At 34.0% G+C, this 15786-nt stretch overlaps 1 protein-coding gene across 1 annotated transcript in view; it reads left to right on the top strand.

The window, feature by feature from the left end:
• The window catches only part of DGKB (diacylglycerol kinase beta), a 605812-nt gene that overhangs the window by 75002 nt on the left and 515024 nt on the right, over positions 1-15786 (top strand). The window contains exons 2-3 of the mRNA XM_046670071.1: positions 7036-7112; positions 10899-10919. Coding sequence (XP_046526027.1) covers positions 7036-7112; positions 10899-10919 — 98 coding nt within the window. The remainder of the gene's footprint in view (positions 1-7035; positions 7113-10898; positions 10920-15786) is intronic.

Here is a 15786-nt window from a genome sequence, read left to right as displayed (position 1 = left end):
TGCTGATTAACTCTCTATTGTTTTTATATATCTCTTTAAGAATCAGAGCATTGGTTAATTCAAACTTAGCTACATATAAAAACCGGTGAGGAGTTTTTAAAAAATTCCTGTGCCTGGGATCCACCCCAGGCCGATGCAATCTTCATCACTGTTTTTTGAGCCCACGCGTCAGTGTATTTAAAAGCTACCCAGATGATCCTGAGATGGATCCAGGTTTGAGTACCACTGGGTTAGACACAAACATTTGGATTAGAGAAAGATAAAACTCTTTTGCTAATTTTAAGTACTACGTACTAAGGGAAACTTTATCAATTTTGTACCAAACACTAATATGTTGTATCGACATTAATGCTCGCTCAGTATTTAAATTAGGAAATTCTTCTCTTTAAACAGTTGAAACTAACTTATCTGCTACAGGGTTAAAATAGCCACTGCAAAGATTCTTTTTGCTGGGCCCAAGAAAAGATTTCTAGGCCACAAATATCCTTTGTGATAAGGTGAAAAAACTTGGGAAGCCTAGATTTGAAGAAAACTTTTGAAAACACTGAGTTGAGAGAACCAAAAGATGACTTTTCCATGGTTCCATGTAATGCTATAATTACCTACAGTCAGTTCTTTAAAAACTTATTTATAAAAATGACAAATTCATTTTATAAGTTAGATAGTCTTGGTGTTAACAGTTGAATATGATAATCTCATAGCAGCTATGACTATAGTTTGGATGGTAAAACTATTGGCCTTGACTTTTAAAATATATTCACTTTGGAATAAATAAAAAGTGGTTTTCTCATGAGGCATAATAAGAATTCTCTTTTACTTCTGTTTAATAATCCTCTGTCTTTTCCATGTACTTTCCCCTAATAATACAGCATAAACAATTTTAAAGTTTATTCTTTAAGACACATTCCTATAATAACTATATAAAATACACATATTGTGCAAAATTTATGTGTATTTTAAAGTTTTCAAAATGAAAAACAAAGATATATACGTATTCTAATTCTATTATCAAACAGAAAGGTAATCCTGAGCAAAAAATAAAATAAAATGCAATTAAACACTTTAATTTAAAAAATATCCATATGATTCTTCTTTGTTTTGTTTTTTGTTGCATTTCTTGTGTATTTATAAGGTATATTCTTCATCTGTTAATTTAAGTGGGTAAAGGAAGTTGAATATTTCCATGCCCTAGAAAAATAGGTAATAAAATTACCTGAACTATATTAACAAAAGTCATGAACTCTGAAATAGATGCCTCAGCTGTACTGGAAATTTCTGTTGCTTCTTTTTCCAAGATAAAGATTTGAGTCATATACAAGAGTTTGGATAACTACTTCAAACCCCATTTAACTGTGTAATTTTAAATGTGATGATTTCTTTAACCTTGATTTCTTCATGTGTTAAGTGGGAAGAGAGTTTGATAAAGTCATACTGTAATTGTGAGTTTTAAATGAGATAATAAGATAAAACACTTTGCAAACTTTAAAAGACTCCACACATGCAAATTTTAATTAATAGTGTTAATAGTACTCAATGCATAAATTAGGTGCGAATTCTAAGAGAATTGTTAAGGGGAGTTTCAGGAAGGGGAAATTGCTATCTACTATGATTGAAGGAGGTCTTGAGAGGTTTTGTGAACAAGGTGGCAGGTAACTGTAACATACATTGTTTGAACTTCATTTGATGGGAATTTCATTGAAGGGAATCCTGGGCGAAAAGAACATCGTGAGCAAAGAAAGCGCTCTGAAATCATGAGATATGTTGAGAATTGGATGACTGGATATTAAATTGTAAATATGGAAGGCATAGAAAATAATTATTGGTAGGTGCGTTTGCACCATATTTTGACACACATGATGCCAAGAGGAGTTTGCGCTTCAATCTAAAGACAATGGGAAACTATTGAATGATGATAATATGTTTGAAGTCATATTTAGCATGGAACAAAGGAGCAGGAATTTCTTGGGCACCAGAGAATTTGCTAGTCATAGTCTTGCAAGGTCTGTATCATTATTCTAGTTTTAAGTATTAGAAAATTGAGTCATGGAGAGGTTAAAAATATGCCCAGGGACATTCAGCCAAGAATTCTGGACACAGGACACAAATCCAAAATCCAATCTATCTGGCTTTAAATCTTTCCATTACTCTGCTAGGCCTATGCTATTAGTCTGACAAGTGTGTGTTGAGATTTTTGCAATAAAGAGGCAAAGATGCCATGAAATCACAAAGGAAGCTCATTCAAGATGTAACAGACACCCAAAGAGATATGAGGTAAACTAAAAGTGTTTCCTTTTTTTTGATGAGGAAGATTGGCCCTCAGCTAACCTCTGTGCCAAGCTTCCTCTATTTTGTATGTAGGTTGCTGCCACAGCATGGCTGATGAGTGGTGTAGGTCTGTACCTGAGATTCAAACCCGTGAACCTGGGCCACCAAAGTGGAGCATGCCAAACTTAACCACTACGCCACAGGGCTGCCGCAAAAGTGTTTCAATTTTCATGTAGCATTTTTTAAGACTCATTAACTTGACTCTTCTATTTTCTAAACATTGCCAAGTGTACTTACTGATTTATTTTTATTCCAGAATTATGTGAAAGGAATTAAATTTTCCTTGAAATTTATGTTAAAATTCAGAACATTCCTAACTGCACATTCCTAAAATGTTACTAGTTTAACTCTCATGGCATTGTATATTACCTGACTCAGCCAAACCTGAGAGGGTTCACAGGGAGTGGGCACTTTAGGGGCCTTCTGGAAAAGCTCATGCACTAGAGCAGATGCTAGAAAGACAAGCCATAAGAGAAAATCTACTCTATCAGGCCCCATATACATTTCCTCTGTCCCAGCATATAACAAAAGTGTTTGCTGAACAAAATTATTCTCATTTTTAGGCTTAGTACCCCCTTCGTTCTTAGATGATTCTGATGGTGATGAAAAAGACAAAATAAAATGACCTCATTCTCTGCTGTAGTTATTAATATTAAATTACTTCTTGGTAAGGTGAATATGCCAGTCAAAGCACAGCAATTGGTATCCAGCATTCTTCCCCAAGTTTCTTACCCTATTAGCTAAGCCAAGTAACAGTGCCTTTGGAATTAGCTCTCTATTTCAGAGTTGCCTAAATCATAACCCTCCTTTGCTTTCTAGGAGACCTGATATTTTGTGTTGAGCATCTGTCCTGATCTCTTATCCCAAGGATTAAACTAGCTGTTTGAACCTGGCTGCCCAGCACTCCAGCAATTGCCAACCCTCTCGGACTCCAAACCTTTGTCCCATTACAGATATGTATTAAGTGTGAATTGATATCCCAGCTCACAGCTGCCTGCCTGTCTGGCTGCCAGCCTGCATTTCTCAACATTGTTCAGCTCAGAATCAGTCACTGTGCTCATGTACTTGAAGCTCCAATATTAGCTGAAATATGTCTTTCATTCACCTCTTACCTGTTCATCCAGGCGTCACGTCCTTGGTGTCTGTCTTGTACTAGGGGGTAGGTCAGATCCGGTCATGCATCCCTTCTCCTCCCCACTGCCCCAGTGTTGTTTTGGATGGACAGATTCAGAGTTGACGTAATCAAAAAGATAGGAAGGTTTATGGTGATAGGTAATAGGAACAAATTCAGAAAAGCAGCTGAGTTAGAAAATAAGTAAATGTGTGTTCTGCTATGAAGGAAGGGAGTATGCAGCAATGGGGCTTTCACAGTCTAGTGCAATTTGGGACTCCAAGCAGATATGTAGACAGTTCACATAAGGGAATTCTATTTAAAGTTATGGGGCCTGGTAGGATATCTGGAAGCCTCTGCTGTTCCATACCAAAATCTCCATCTAAGAAGATTGGCTGGGAAAGTCAAGGCCTCAATCTTAAAGAGACTGGGCCCAAGAAAGGTTATTGGGACAGGAATATAAGAACAAGATAATACTCGATTTTCTAAACTAGATTGTGGAGTGAGTATTGGATCCTGGGTAAAATTCAGATGTCAAGATATTAAAGATGGAACTTGAGAATCGGAAAAGGAGTAAGTTCAGTTGGTGGTGATTCACCTGAATATGAACTGGAGCTTCTTAAAGTGTCCCAGACCAAGATGATCAACGAGCCTCAGTTCATGGAAATGGCAGTCACAGATATAGAGATTTTGGCTCTTAATTTATTACTTTATTCCTAGAGGTCTTCTCACTAAGAATATTCCAATAGAAACTATGACCAGTAAACCATTGAAAAATAACGTGAATAATTTTAAAGGCTATTGCCTTCTCTGGGACATTTATAAATGATTACTGAATGTGTTTCTCACTCCTGTGGAAGCCTGCAATGAAATGTCCACCTTCAGGCAGTCTCTAAAGTTCTGTGGAAGGCCTATGTATGAGAAACCAAAGTGTTCTTCCCTCCCCCTTCCATTTTGTCATGGGGCTAAGGTGATTAAAATAAACCTAGATTTTTGGGATATGTTATTCCAGAATTTATGCATCTATATACGTGTCTGTCTCTGTAGGTATGTACAGAAGGGTCTGCATCTATAAACAAGAGGAAGTAAAAGCTGTTCTGCTAACTTAGAACAGTGGCTTATCTTTCACACAGAAGGATTTGGGAGGGAGGAATCAGCTTCATGCCTCTTTTTAATATACGACCTGGTGTCTGAAGTAGTGTAAGTTTCTGCCAAATTGCATATTGAAGCAATTACTGTAATTTGTTTTAATTTAGAAATAGCTCTGATCAACTCAATCCCAATATTTATTACAATTCTGTTGTTTCAGCTTTTTGGTAATAAATTTGAATGCTCTGCCTTTCTTTCCTAGGGCAACCTGTAGTCGAGCAAGGAACATGGCATTACAAATAAACTGATCAGTATGGAAAGTGCTAGCAAAATATACACTGAAAAAGAAATACATAGGAAGCTGTACAGGCTTCAAGTATGCTATAGTGTGAACACACACACACACTCACACTCACACGCATACATACATGCACACACCCACAAGAGAGAATATTGACAACAAAAAGACAAACAATTCAACTGAAAAATGACCAAAAGACTTAAATAGACATTTCTCCAAAGAAGATATACAGATGGCCAATAAGCACATGAAAAGTTGTTCAGCATCATTAGTCATTAGCAAATGACTAATCAAATGTAAATCAAAACCTTTTCATATCCACTAGGATGGCTATAATAAAAAAAACTAGAATATAACAAGTGTTGGCAAAGGTGTGGAGAAAGTGAAACCCCCATATATTGAAGGCAGGAATGCAAAATAGTACCAGCCCTGTGAAAATCTGTTTGGCAATTCCTCAAAATGTTAAACATAGAGTTACTATATGACCAGCAGTTCTCCTCTTATGTATGTACCCAAGAGAATTAACACATATTTGCACAAAAACATGTATACTTGAATGTTCATAGCAACATTATTCATAAAAGCCAAAACACGGAAACAACTCAAATGTACATCAGCTGATGAATGGATACACAGAATGTAGTATATCCATAAAATGGAATGCTTTTTAGCTATAAAAAGAAATGAAGTGCTGACACGTGCTACTGCATCGGTGAAACTTGAAGACACTGTGCTAAGTGAAAGAAGCCAAACACAAAGAAAACATATTATATGATTCCATTTCTATGAAATGTTCAGAATGTGGGGTTTCCTTTCAGAGTGATGGAAATGTTCTGGAATTAGATAGTGGTGATGGTTGCACAGCATTGTGAATATAGTAAAAACCACTGAATTGTATACTTTAAAATGGTTAAAGTGAATTTACATTATGTGAATTTTACTGCAATAAAAAAAAGTCATATACCTATAAAACCCCAAAGAATATGCAATATAAAGAAATGAAGTTGTACATTCTGAAGGAAACTATAATTCACAAAATATAGATATAATGCAGTCGATGGGCATCTAAGAGTGGATTTTCTAACAAGGTGTTTCAAAAGCTCATTAGTAAATTAGTGTTGGTAAATACTTTATGGTGGTTCAAATATCACCAAGCTTTGGAGAAAGGCAGGAAGAGTTATATTCAAATGCTAAGAAACAATATCCATGCCCTGTTCCATGGTGGAGAACTAAGAACCTTCTGCTTATCCCACATCTTTATCTAAAGCTTGTTTTATCACTGTTAATCAAATTTGATTGAATATTTGGATGGCACCAATATTTACTAGCTATAGTTTTACTCTAATTTAAATATGCTGTAGTTATGAGATTCTTTGGTCAAAAAATTATATTCTGATAACTATGAGAGCTTTATTTCAGTATATTAAATACATATATTTGTATATAATTTTTTAAATTCTAATAATATTTGTCTTTCATAAGTTATTATTATTATTATTAATACTCAGGATTCTCTTGTTTCAATCTTAATATGATGCAAGTCCCAAAAATTATAAAAAATTTGAGAAAAGTAATTTGAAATACATTTGGTAACGTATCTAAACTTTGTTTCTTAATTGAATTAAAATATTTTTTAGTATTGAGCTGTATGTATATTTAGAAAATTCTTTCTAAAAATATCTGAAAAATACTAAAATCTTACAGCTTGCGTCTGAGTGCATTCACCACTGAGGCTTAGCCACACATTTTATTTTTCTTGTTTATCCAGCAGGGTTAGTATTAGCTAATACAGTGATATACAAAAAATGCACTGTGTAAACTGTAAAATTCAACAACGAATGCCCAAGTTTTCTTTTTAAATTAAGTTATTTCTTTCATTTAGATGTTGTGTTATCAAAATAGAGGGAAAAAAAACCCCCTACTACCTATTCATTTATTTACTCAATTCATATAATACACAGGCATGGCCCCATCCTTGGGCAATACCCTTGGGCAAAACGTACTTTTTTCTGTTTCTTTCTTTTTTCGTGGCTACCTTTTCCAATTAAATAGACCTTCAAAAGTGGTAAAGAAAATTTTACATGTTCACTTTAAAATTTAATATCTGTTGGTGATTATTTCTATTTTAAGAAGTCTTTTGTTTCTCAACTGGGTTGCAGAACCACACTAGGCATATATAAACAATTTGTGTGTTTTCTATTTCTTATAGATTCTACAAAGAAATTAAAGGATGTTCTTGAAGAATTCCATGGTAATGGTGTGCTTGCAAAGTATAATCCTGAAGGGGTAAAACCTTTTTTCTTTATTTTTCATAGTTTTATATATATGCTTGGAGGAGAGTTTTCTTAGTGAAGAACTCTTAGAAATATACATATTCTGTATACTATAGCATAAACAAAAAGAAATTCATTATTATATGCTATTCTGGAAGGTACATTAAATGTTGTACTACCTTTTTCATCCAAAAATATTTTGCTAATGAAAATAACGTCTACATCGTGTGCTTAAAAGGGTATAGATGATATACAATACATTGTTAAGTTCTTTTCCTAGATGTCAGCAAACAGAATTAGATAGAAGGGCAGAGCAAATGTGCCTGACTCTCACTCTATGTCATGCAAATTTCACCCCCAAATGAACATTGCTGTGAGGCAGGGGGTTTACTTCTTTCAGAAAATTATTCCCTTGACTGAAGAAAGGGTCTGTGAAGGATCTAACTGATCTGTTGCTTTAAAGAGCCAGCTTTGACAAAATGAGAGGAATTTCTTCCCCCTATCTTGTGTTAACCTATACCCAGTAAGCTTACAAGCCACTGAAATTCTTTCCCTATAAAAACTTTATGTCCTGTTGATTGATTTTGAATACCATGCTTGAGTGAACCCTAATTATTTGCTAAATAATGTTCTGTTTAATGTTAGCCAAGAGATGTTTCATTTTAAACGTTTGACGTTGCTGTGAGGTCTCTTGAGCTTCACCAAGTGGTAGTTGGGTTGTATGGAAATTGAAACAAACTGTCCTTTGCAAAAGACCCTTTTGCCTGGATGTATTATCTAGCCCTCTAGATAGATTTGTTTGCGGATTAAAATGTGATTTGTTTCTTGTCATCATTGTCATTGTGGCTTTGAATGTTTACAAGACCACAGTTACTGATTACCATTCAATATTATATTTCTCTTGGATTTATAGAACTTGTATTTTAGTCAAAACCCGATCTCTAAATTCCAAGGTCAAAACTTTCATATTCTTTTTAAATTTCCTTTCAGTATTTCTAGCAGTTAACAATTTTTCATTCCGTATTTTCTTATTCTGTCTATACTGTACCTTTTAAAACTCTTTAATGTAAGATTTATCTTCTTTTTAAAAAATGAAGTTAATGTTTAGTGCCTGCATATCATGGGGAAAATAAGGCAATTTAAAATCATTCCCATTTCCCTGTATCAGGGAAAAAAGCAGACTTCTGACCTACATTTCCCTCACATTTTATTTTCCTAGATGCTACAGAGTGAGAGAAAAATGTTGGCAGATAAATTTGTAGAACTGAAAATCTCAGAGACCAAGAGAGCAGAGTGGGAAAAGCAAAGATGACAACTTTACTGAATTGCTTTAAGACCTAAAAATGTCATTAATATTTACATTCCCAACCATACTTGAAAACATGGGTGTTATCTAATCTATAGACAGAGATAAAACATGTTTTCTTCCTAAAGATAGCTGCTGGCTATGAATTCAGTTGGAATGTGATGTTGTTTGCAAAGTAGCCTTTTTGCTTCAGTGATTTCTTATTAAAGGACGCTCAAGACAGTATCACTGATATTATATTTCATGAGGATTATCAGTCACTGCATGCTGGATTTATTGAGGTAATTACTAGATTCATTATTAGACACACATGCGATGTCAGCCTTTTGAATAATGTAATACCTCTCCACAAATACACAGATCTGCTCTTGAAATACATTATTAAAATAACGAACAGTTGGAAAACAAAAAAGTCAGATCTCATTATGACACAAAAGTAATTCTAATGTAAAAGTGAAACCACTCTCTAATCTTAACATTGATAGGTTTTTTCCCTTTAGGAGAAAAATTTAAACGTGTATGACTCTTTTAAAAACACAAGTTTGTGTTTTACAAAAGCCAATAGGAAATAATTAGGAATATTCAATGTTGAGAAAGGAATCTTTAAGGCCTTGAAGTTCTCTTCAGTACATGACTTCATCTGGTTTATAAAAGGTTTATAAAAGTCTGTAAAAGAAACTTTATAAAGTTTATAAAAGAAAATTCATACTGTCAATTGACATGTGAAATTGTCACTCTTTATTGACTGGTCAAGTTGAGCTCAAAATTATTTGGCATAAATGACTACTTAATTGAAGCTCAATTATACGAGAAAAATACCTTTAGAATAAATAACTGATCTTTTGTTTTCTAAAATGAACACGGCCTGTATCATCCATATAAAATGTACTCGCAAAGAAAGAACACCTAAATATCTCTTAAATCGCTTCTCCCCTTACAGAGTAAAGCCGCTTAAATGGTAGATGCATTATTTTTTTTATTATTCACTTGAATTGCTGAATTTTAAAAGCGCTGTGTATAGAAAACTTAATCCAGTGAATACGTGACCTCTTTGAGTCTATCTTAGAGAACATATATTAAGTGCAATAGATGGATGAATCATTTGTTTTTAATTCCTATTTTTTAAAGATAATTTGATAATCATTCTTTGAATCAATAAATAACAGAATTATAAAATTAAATCTAAACGATGGCCTTAGAGATTCTCTAAAAATAAAAACTTTAAAAAGGTCTTGAGATTCCCAAATGGATTATAAAGTTCTTAAATAAAGGAACTTATTTTAAGGAAGGTAAAATGACTTTCCCAGGATTAACCAGATAGGGTTGTGACAATAACTATAATTAAAATTTAGTTGTCTGGAATCCCAGTTTAAGACTGATGCTCTTTCCTCTTAAATTCATTGACTAGGCCATAGAAAGATAGGGAAGGCCTTGGAAGATGAGAAGAATAAGGGGAAGGGAAAGGTATTTCATGTACTTTGAACGACATTGCTTATGGAATAAGTATGGCATATTCCAGTGCATATAATTATTACTGACTCATGCCTGACAAGGTAAGAGATTCCTATTAGTCTCCACCTGATCTTATGTAAATAATATAATGTTAAGAGTATGATTATAGCTAGTTTGTAGTAGCAATCCAGTCTTAACGAGAGGGTTCACAGTAAAACACAGTCAGGTCATCTCAGATATAACTGATTCATGAGTGTTGGAATTTGATAATATGAGAAAGAACCAGTATTGCATTGCATGCACATATATATTTATTTTATATATATTTAATGTAATATATGTAATTAATATATTTATATAATACAATATATTAATAATATATATTAAAAATATATATTTAATATTTAAAATATATATTTTTTCCCCCTTGGATTTCAAATTCAATTCCAAATTGTTCCATTGACATCTAAAGAGAAGGGAAGAAATTAAGTAGTGGCATATGTATGGACAGATATTTAAAGGCATGGAGAGAGGCTAGGCATGTTATTTTAATAGAAGGAAACATTAGGAGTGGAGAATAAGTATTCATAATCTAATATAGCTTTATAAATACTGTTATGTTTTCATAATCTTCTCTGATAAGTTTTAATCATACTGTATCTGTTATTCATTATATTTATCTCATGTCACGTAGAACTGTTTGCTTATTACTTTCAAAGATTGATCTAATCAATGATCCTCAAATTTTAACTTGCATCAGAATCACCTGGGGGTCTTAAAAGATGGATTGCTGCCTGCCCCCCTCTCCCTTTAGTTTTTATGTTTCTGGGGTGAGGCTCAAAAATTTGTATTTCTATCAGTTTCCCAGTTGATGCTGATGCTGCTGTTTTTGCAACCACATTTTGAGACCCATGGATCTAGAGTATGTTTTAAAATCAATTTGTAAACTTGACCTTTTAGTTAAATTATTGTCGATATGAGATAACGAGTATAAATTATGTTACATTAACACATGTATTCTTTCTTTCCTTGCATGCACAGAAACAAGACATTCTTAACCAAGTAAGACATTTTCTTTTCTATTAAAATCTGCCTTTTCTTTCTTTATTCTGATATGAGCTATGAATTTCTCATCCATATCACTGAGTTATACTTCTGTACCAATGAGATTTATATAATTTGTAAGATTATCTGTAATACTTATAAAGTTATAATTGACTGACATTTGTTCAAATCAAAGGCTCAAACAGAGGAGCTGATACCTTAATGGAATGAAAAAGGGTCCAGAGTGTGGGCTTCAATTTTGTAGACTCTTGAATTTGATTTTCTAATTTCACCAAAACATAATCAGGCTCCGATAAAATAATTTATTTAAGGGAAGTCTTAATTTAGTAATTTACAATGGCAGGTTTAAAAGTTGCATTCAAATGCAATTGATGTGGACCTTTTTTTTGTTTTGTAGGGCTGTTAGAGTCTGGGAGGGAAATATAACTGAAAAGCTGTTGACTTTTGCCCTCCTGTAAAAAGGTTAACCCATCTGTTGTTTAAGCCACTCTCTGTCAGTAAAGTCCATTGTGGAAAGCAATTTTAGGTCCATAGTTTAGTTGGGTGCATAGAATGACAACACATTTTTGGGTCCTCTAAATGGATTTTTCTATTACAGTAGGAATATGTCTTACTAAAGAGCATGAGCTGTCTAAAACCATAATACTGTCTCCCCTGGACGATACGGGTATGTACTGGCAGCTTCTTATTCACAAGATTCCCTGTGGCTTCAGTAACAACCAGCACTGTAATTTCATCCTCAATATGTCACAGTGAAATTGATTACATCAAAATGATCTGGACTGACTTAGATAAAGATCCTACATATTACAGTCTCCTAAGGTAAAGCACGGCTGAAATGGCAACTCAGTGACTGCGATGACTTTGCTATTTCCCCGATCTCATCCCCGATCTTTATGGAAACCTACTAGCTCCCTCAAAGACAGGCTATATGAGCTCTGCTAGGAGGCAACTCTCCAAGGGAAATGGTTGCTTTCATGAAACAGGCCTTAGCTATTTGTTGAGCACCTTATTCAACAAACACACCTTTCTGGACAACCTGCATCCCCACCAGAGACTGTCTGAAAAGGCAAAGTTAGCCCTGCTTTTTCTTGGGGTCAGCAGAATGAGTTTCTTCCTTCCTTTTCCTTGCTCAATCTTTGTTCCATATGCAATTGTTTAGTAGGCAAGCAATTTCAGTTGCAGAACACAAAGAACGAGGAGAGCTGAGGGTATCCAAAGGGAAAAAAGAATGAGAGCATGCATATTTATTACTCTATATGTGTTCTTTGTCTATCAGTGTTCTGTGAGGGTAAGATTTTCTCATTACATTTCCTGTCAGTAGATGATCCTTGCCCCAAGACTGAGTTACATTTTTATCGCTCCCTGGGCTTCCCTCATCTTTGCACTGGGTCCTCTGTATGATAGTTTCGGTTAATGTGTATGACCTTTGCATTTCAGACAAGTGAGTTGCTTCAATCCCTTAATAAGAAACCTGGGAAATCAGAACCTACAATTTGTGGTGCTGCTGCCTAATGTAATATTTTAAATGTCTTTAACAAGGATATTGACACTGATATAATTATTAGCAATGGTATAAACACCCTTTTATTGTAATCTATAATTGTCCTTCCAGAACCAAATTCAACCAATCCTGTTAAAGCAAGCATCTGGAAAGCATAACAGAGAAAACATGGCCTTAGGAGTACAGCCGAACTGAGTTCAAATCCCACATCTGCCACATATTAGCAGGTCTTGGACAGGTTATTTCATCCCTCCTAGTCTCAGTTTGTTCACCTATAAAATGAAGAGAGTATTGGCCTTATTGAGTTGTTAAAAGAGTTAAATTCCAAAATAAGTGTAAAATTGCTCTGTTTCTGACACAAATGTGTTCATTGATGTTTAGAGGCGGTAGCTGTTGGTCACGCTTTAGCTACCAACAATGATTTCATACAAAAGTTTGGGAGTCTGTATGAAAGGTGAAAGTGAGAATAGCTGAGATGCATCCCTAATCAATCCTATAACCTCGATTTTCTCAGATCCTCTATTTTCTCTTTTATAAAGGGAAGAAATATAACTCTGATGTCTTTTCCAACTCTATATTAATTTCTTTCTACCATGAGGTAGGAATAGGGGACATGACATGTGATTTGCTCCCCCTGCCAACCCTGGCTTCGATCCAGAAGGTTGTCCTGATAGTAGAGGTGTTGTGTCTGTCATATTTACTCCACCTGCCACAACTGCATGAATGGCAAGGACAATTAGTTAGCAAGGAATGGAAGTAACGCATTAACCGATATTTCTGCTTCTTTTCCCTTTGCTATCAACATAATTTCAATCATCTTCCTCTTTTTGTCAAACCTACAACCAGAACACAGTTTTGAAAACACACCACCAAACTGAATAATAAAATGCCTACTACAATTCTGTTACTAACCTGATATTGATTATGTATTAATTATTGTTGAAATATATAGCAACTTTTGTTTCACTGTGTAGCCTCAGTTTTTATGCCTCAACATTCAGAGAATTGTTCTAGCATAGAATGGAACCATGTCCAACAATTTGAGAAGATATTTACATAGATACGTATGAGATTAATTAGTTACATCATATCATAATTAAATCAATTTGATATCTAGCAATTGCACTGAGGATCAAATTTCAACGTTTACAAAAAATGCACTGCCGTATATCTATGAAAACATTTAGAATTTGAGAATGGACCACCTGGAACATCTTTATCCTAAATTTAAAGTTTAGATTAATGATTTGACTACTTTAAGTGGCTAGAAGGTATCTGTCTATTTCTCCCCCAACTTTCTATAATAAAGATATAGAAGTTTAAAAATAGGTAAATATTCAGGGTACATAAAATACAGTTATACTGATTGCTTCCAATTGTTTTCTCTACAAATGAGTTTTAAAAACAAGCTTAAATAATTTGGAAAATAAACAAACTAATAGCTCTCCTTAGTTTAATAGTAGCCAATTTTGAAAAATAATATTTAAACACTTTAGGTAGATTCTTTTTTCATTTATTTCATAACATTTATTAGACAATTTATACAGGAGTTAAAAAGCAGATTAGAGAAAAAAGTGATGCCGAAATATTCAGGTGATTATTTTTCACTTTTCCAAGGACAAGTAGAACAAACACTTTAGGTGTTTGCTACACCTGAAGTTTATTTTTAGGGGTTGTCTAATGTTTTTGTTTGTGCATTTTCATCATCAGTAATAGCTTTTTTGGGTGGAAGAGAACTGAAGGATGCTAGGGTAAAATAAATCTCAAGATTTGAGTAGAAAGGCTTAGAAGGTGTAAGGATTTTAAGTTTTTTTTAATAGGTAAAGGAAATCACAAATAATATATTTAAGATCAACAAGTTAATTTTTCCACTTCTGAAGGCAACATGGACAATAAGCTTAAGTAGAAAAGAGTACCAGGTATGAGGCAGTCCAATCAAGTGGTGAAAACTGGGACAGCAGTGGGGCTGGGGGCAGATTTAGAACACATTTCAGATATAAGGTCAATAATAATAATAATAGGTTATACTTGGAATGTCAAAGGGTACATAAGGAGTTGCAGTGAACTCAGAGCTTTCAAGATTGGGCAATTGAGTAGTTATACCATTACTTTTTATTTTTATACTTTATTTTATATCCTTCTTTCTAGAGTGGCAAGCTTATTGTTAGACTAGTCAATACATTTGTTAGTGATAAACCAGTGGCAAAGTATCTTGTACCACGTGTGAATATTGGAAAATCTGTCTGTAAAATTATACTTTGACTAACTATAACAGAGTGGACCTTGAAATTAGAACTATTTAGGTCCTTGGTGCTAACTAGGAGATTTTGACCTTGGGCAATTTACTTAACTTTTCTGAGCCTCAGTTTCCTCATCTATAACTTAGAGTGATAATAGCATCTATTGACTGGGTTACCGTGAGGATTAAAGTCTAGCATACATGGTGCATACTTAGTGTATCTCCTAAAGCACAGTAACATTTAGATAGTGTTTCCATTATATGGACAAACTTTTCAATCATATCTCTAATGGCTTTCCATTTATGGATAATAGATCATATCACTGACTATAAAAATTAAAAGGAGAGATTAGAGGCTTTAAGGAGTAGTTTGGCATAAATATATCCACCAATAAGAGATAAGCGTACAGGAAATGAGAAAAGCATTTGGAACAGAAAGAAGCTATTGGATTGCATCCCAAATGCATTTATTACTCGTATAATATATACTAGATATTGTGTCTGGTCCTGTGGGAGAAACAGAAATGGTCAAGCTGATCTTTGCTACCAAAGAGTGTCAAACTAATAAATCTATTTTACAAATTACTGACAGAATGCTTCAACTCGGGGAATTCTTAAGCCCTGAGAATAATTAGTGGGTTCCCTGACCCAGTTGTAAAATCTCAGTCCCTCACTCTTACATGTTGGCTATTTCCTGGTCTTCTACACCTTCTCAACTTGCTGTTTCTCCTAGTACTAACTCTGGTCGATTTTGGCCTTGATGGATTAAAAAGAACAGAATTTATAGGATAGTATATATTTGAAAACCTTCCAAATTCTTGGTTATTTTGTTAGCATTCGTTTTGTTGATTTTTTTTAGTTTTAATCTGCTAAAATATTAAATACATAGCCATACACTATTATACTTTAAAATAATCTCATTTGAGATTTAATAAGTGAAAGAATATACTCCTGCTGAGAAGCTTTTTGTATTCATTCTATTTCACAAATTCTTATCATTCCACTTGAATGAATTTTCTTTCTTGCTAGATTGCCTACAAAGAGGTAATTGAGTGCAATTTTGCTGTTTTTACTATTCTAGTATCCACACCTCAAATATATACTGTAATGTAAGACACTAA

This window comes from Equus quagga, chromosome 8, assembly GCF_021613505.1.
Source record: "Equus quagga isolate Etosha38 chromosome 8, UCLA_HA_Equagga_1.0, whole genome shotgun sequence".
Lineage (NCBI taxonomy): Eukaryota > Metazoa > Chordata > Mammalia > Perissodactyla > Equidae > Equus > Equus quagga.
The sequence above is the reverse complement of the archived record's forward strand: the minus strand, read 5'-3'. Positions and strand labels throughout refer to the sequence as shown.